This window comes from Hyposmocoma kahamanoa, unplaced genomic scaffold (assembly GCF_003589595.1).
Source record: "Hyposmocoma kahamanoa isolate Upper Pololo Valley unplaced genomic scaffold, ASM358959v1 66, whole genome shotgun sequence".
Lineage (NCBI taxonomy): Eukaryota > Metazoa > Arthropoda > Insecta > Lepidoptera > Cosmopterigidae > Hyposmocoma > Hyposmocoma kahamanoa.
In genome coordinates, this window is record NW_020653854.1 from 22,638,555 (window position 1) to 22,643,840 (window position 5,286).

The following is a 5,286-nucleotide window of genomic DNA, read 5'->3' on the forward strand; positions in this document are numbered from 1 at the left end:
TCAGAAGAACAATCAGGCAAAGTTTTGGGCACACTTTCCGCGCGTTAACGCTATTCAAACGAGATTTAGTCGTAGCCAGTAAATCTTCTAACTTTGTTCATAAATTCAGTGACGTCGTAAACGCGCGTTGACGAAACTTCGCGCTATCTGCGCTTAGGCGATACAGACAACAGCGAGTGGCGTGAGCACGCTCCCCTCCCCCGCCCCTTTCACCAGCCTTGCAACGCGACGACAGACGAGCTTCGAACGCGCTTGTTTTTTTTTAAGTTTGGACGGGGTTGCACGATATTTTGCTTTAAATCGATTTTTTGAATCGTAATGGATCATCCACGGATCGGATCGTATGCTCTTGAATCGATTTCATAAAAATCTTTTCAAAATTTGTAATAAATAAAACCTCTTTATTACACGATTTAATTGCCATAATAATATGTAAATTTATTTTTTACTTTCCGCAGATGCCATTCCTTTACATCTAACTAAACTTCTCAATAATAATATCATATAACTTAATGTCATTTTCAAAGCTTTGTCCTCCTCTTTATTTTCCGTTTCTTTATTTAACGAAATCATTAATAAGTAGAGACTTGTTTAAATTATGAATCCGTTCGAGACGATTCGCCTTAATAAAATAAATCGACAATGAACCGGCAATCGGTAGTATCTAAATTTCGACAACTTTACAGGTGAAGAAAAAAATTGATGCAATGTAATAGTATCTGGTTTATGAAATAAAAATACTAGTTTTTAAATATTTTTATTACACATACACTACGTATTTTTATTAAATAAACCAGATGCTATATAAATGACGTAAACAATTTTTTGCTTCGTTGTGTAAAGTTGTCAAAATTGAGAAAGTACCGGTTGCCAGTTCACAATCGAAATATAAAGTATGCGTCTTAAATTCCAGGCGACGTTAGTATACACCGAGCAGCTTCTGGAGCTGCACCGAGGACAGGGTATGGAGATCTACTGGCGCGATAACTTCCAATGCCCTTCCGAGGAGGAGTACAGAGAGATGACAATTAAGAGTAAGATTTTATACAATTTAAGTATATTTCAAAATACTTCTTAATTTAAAAATACAATCAGCCGTGTCCCACCGCTATCGGACACGGAGGGAAAGTATTTTGACAAAAAAAAACATCAAAGAAATGATCGGTTCGATTCCCAGATGAGCCAAGCAACTTAAAAATTCTTTCAATTACAGTGCTTCTATTTTCTCAATGTCTCTCGGCAATCATCGGATTTCCGAATGCCCACGAATATTAATTTCCATGCTCATTAATTATTAGGTGTAAAATCTGTAGTAATTTGAATTTTGAACAACGTACTATGTTGTTGTTTTGTTGTGATTTCCGTGGGAACTGTATAGAGCTGTTTACAAAAGGTATTATTAATTCCATATTTTTAATAACATTTACTCCATACCAATAAGCAAGTTAACAAAAATATAAAGTAAATAAAGTGTGCTTCTTTTATTACCTAAAAATGAACTTTTCAAAATAAAGTAATGTCTCTGTGAAGCAAAATGTGCTATCCACAATATTTAAAATATTTTCCCTCCGTGTTCTATAACCGTGAGAGGCCCTATATATGGTGCATAATAAAATGTAATAATATGAAAGTTTTGCAAGTGACTCCAAATATTTTTCTTTGTGGATGCTCTGCAGATTTCAGTAATAATTTATTTAACCATCATACTTAGACCCAGGACAGAGACGATTTTAATAATTTTATGAAATCCTACAGAGACGGGAGGTCTATTTATGCTGGCCATCAGGCTAATGCAGCTGTTCAGCGAAAACAAATCGAACTTCAGCAAGCTGTCTGCAATTTTAGGTCTCTACTTTCAAATTAGGGATGACTACTGTAATCTATGTTTACAAGAGGTATTATTTTTTTTTACTTAATCTATTATTTAAATTTGCTTAAGAAAAAATCAATAATTTGTAGCCAATGTACGGTTTCTGTAAAAGAGTTTCAAGTACCATAACTCACAAATATTATAAGTCTAAGTCACGAGAAAAAAACTATTTATCGAGTTCTTATGTTTTTTATATTGAAAGAAATGCTTTGTGATGCTCTTTATAGAATATGAAACAAAACTTTTCAAATTTAACCTGAGTTTCAAGATTTATATGCTCTCGAATGCTTTCGTATATACTATTTTATGATTCCAGTACTCGGAGAACAAAAGCTACTGCGAGGATCTGACGGAAGGCAAGTTCAGCTTCCCCATCATCCATGCCATTAGGAATCAGGATGGAGATCAAAACCAGAACCAAGTGCTTCGTATCCTTTATAAAAGCAGCTTTTTCGCTTCACCTTGGATTCCGAATGAAATTATTTAAAAAAGGTTGTTTTCTAATTTTACTCTTGTCCCCGTATTAATGAACAGCTTCCAGTTTTGATATTAAGGGGTTTGAATCACTGACAGGAAATGACAAGCTAGTATTAAATAATTGTAACTTTTTCATAAAAAAACTGACCTGAAAAGTTCGTGAAGTAACATCTATTTGCCAAGCTTTATTGAAATCGGCAGGAAAGTGCACGCAACCGGATTCATTCCCTAGTTTGCCACACTTAGAGGTGGAATATTTTCTTTAAATTTAAATGGAACCAACGAGGTTCCCTCTTTCCAATAAAAAAAAGAATTATCAAAATCGGTTCACAAATAGTTATCACGTAACATACCAAATAAAAAAAAATACAGTCGAATTAACGAACCTCCTCCTTTTTTTGAAGTATGTTAAAAATTATATTCCCTTATCGCTGCACTACAGATATCCTCCGCCAACGCACGCGTGACGTGGAAGTTAAACGTTATTGTATCTCTTTATTAGAGCGATTGGGTAGTTTCCGTTATACGCGAGAGACGTTGCACCGACTCGACTGCGAAGCACGTGCTGAGGTAAATAAAGAACAAGTCGCACTCATAAAGCGGAATAATTAAACGACGAAATTGGAAACTGATAAAATATTTAAAACAAAGAAGTGGCACCAAGTCAATATAAGCCATTTGCTTGGTGCCAAATGTGCCATTTGGTTGGCGCCAAATATGAGTAAAGTGTTTGAAAAATAAATATTATTCCGTACGTTATATTTAAATTTATTTCGTCAGTTTCTTAATAATGTTTACTTTTGGATTTTTGTCACTTTATTATTGAATGCACGAAGTAATGATATTTCGATTTATCTTTATGATACCAACTGGTGGCAAGCGACACTCCTATCTATAACAGTTGCAGTGCCACTCAGAGATTTAAATCGCAAAGATCTTAAGGGCACTGCCACTGTGCCTGTCACACTGAGACATAAGTTGACAAGTCCCATGTGCCCGCAACTGTACCAGCACCCTTACAAACACAACAATGCTTACATTACTGCTTGGCGGCAGAAATAGGTAAGGTGGCAGTACTTCCCTGGAAGAACTCTTTCACAAGGGGCTCTACGGCTACTAAACTACGTGTAATTAATCTTGTTTTAACGGGAACTTCTATAGCTAAGCTCAACTCAATTAACTGAACCTTAAAGAAATTTTATTCACATATGCTAAATTAATTGAAACCACACATAACCTGTCTAGCGAACCAGCTACTGTAACCCTGGTCTGACAAACAGTCACTGGATGGAATCCAGTCGGATCGACGGAATTTTTCTTTGTGTTTGTTTGATCTTTGTATCAACAATAAATGAAATAAATGTACTGTGTGCGCCTGCACGGAAGAAAAAACAATAGAAGTGCCGTAAGCCTCGATTAATATCGGAACCAACGTCGCCAAAACCCACACTATCATAATGTTGAACTGTATGAAAGCTTGATAATGATTGGTCATAGTTTCTAATTTAAAAAGATGTAAAAAATTCTGGATTGTTAACATAATTAAACCTTACCCAATCGTTATGTCGACACCTCCTACGAAAAGTATCGTATGTTGAAATTGCCAAGTTTACAAGGAATGAGCATAACACGTGACTTAGTATTTCTCAGTTTTATTCGGCAAAGCTTGTTACTCACATAGAGTATTATAAAATCCTAGATATCGGTTAGATGAACATCCACAATTTATTTTATCATTTTAAAGTCACGTGTTATGCTCATTTCAGTGAATTCAAAACTTTAAAATGCTTCCCTGTAAACTTGACAATTTCGACATACAATACTTTACGTAGGAGGGGTCGATGTCGTTGAAAGTTCAACCTTTATTGCAAGTTACGACGTTTTGATTTTACATTGAAATGTTATTCAACATACTGCCATCTTGATTAACATCTGAACGAATAGATAATCAGAAAATAGAACATTTATTAAAATATGACTTACCGTTGATTTGAAATATTAAACCAAAAATATTACACGTAGTAGGGGTAATGTTTTTGGTGCAGCTATCATTTTTGCACTAAAAAAATAGCAAAATAAGGTATTTTTCTCCGATTTTATACAATTTGTGCGAAAGAATATCACAACTATACATATATCACACAATACAAAGCGAAAATTGCGGACTGAGCCCAAGTAGGTCTTTCGAGACATATAGTTGGCACTCGTCTTACGCTAACTAACCACTTCTATTGTATTTATACATATTTATTACTAACCACCACTGTATTTATTCTTCTGTGTGTGCAGGTATCTCGCCTGGGCGGCAATCCGCACCTAGACGCTCTCCTAGACGAGCTCCTTAGCTGGCGACGAGACAACAATCACCGCGATCTCGATGCTAACACCGTATAGATTAATTGGGTTTCTTTTTTGGTTCACGAGGCTTATGTAGATTTTCACCAAAGTTCCAGCCAGCACTTTTGCTTTTTAGCTGACTCACGATATTTTTACGCAGCCTCTAAAACTATGCCTCTTCAGGAAGCAAGATTTGCCGCAACTCGAAAATAAAGTGAGAAATATATAGTTTATTTCGTTTACGGCAACAACCACACCATTAGGGCTAGCACGATAAGACGCGACTTGCGCGAGAGCGATAAAATGTGCGAGATCTCTATGCGAGAATAGCTGTTTATGTCGCTGTCGCGCTTGTTGCGCCCTATCGTGCTAGCCCTACAGATCTCACTCGAAATCGTGGTTGTAACAGAAAACTGAAAGCGAATAAGGAAGTTACCACACATATCACACTGGCACAGATGAAACGTCGTTTTCGCTTTTATTGCGTGGACATAAATCTATAGATAAGGGAGCAATCATCATCATCTAAGCTCCTACCAACCTCAACTGCACGACGCTCTGGCCGCCACCGGAATACTGACACACAAATGTACTTATCACCA

The 5,286-nt window shown here is 36.2% G+C and overlaps 1 protein-coding gene across 1 annotated transcript in view; it reads left to right on the plus strand.

Annotated features, from left to right (window-relative positions):
- The window catches only part of LOC113232072 (geranylgeranyl pyrophosphate synthase), a 24,324-nt gene extending 19,385 nt beyond the window's left edge, over positions 1–4,939 (plus strand). Inside the window, exons 3-7 of the mRNA XM_026466697.1 lie at positions 914–1,034; positions 1,756–1,895; positions 2,187–2,298; positions 2,790–2,917; positions 4,637–4,939. Coding sequence (XP_026322482.1) covers positions 914–1,034; positions 1,756–1,895; positions 2,187–2,298; positions 2,790–2,917; positions 4,637–4,741 — 606 coding nt within the window. The 3' untranslated portion in view covers positions 4,742–4,939. The remainder of the gene's footprint in view (positions 1–913; positions 1,035–1,755; positions 1,896–2,186; positions 2,299–2,789; positions 2,918–4,636) is intronic.
- Positions 4,940–5,286: the final 347 nt, after the last annotated feature.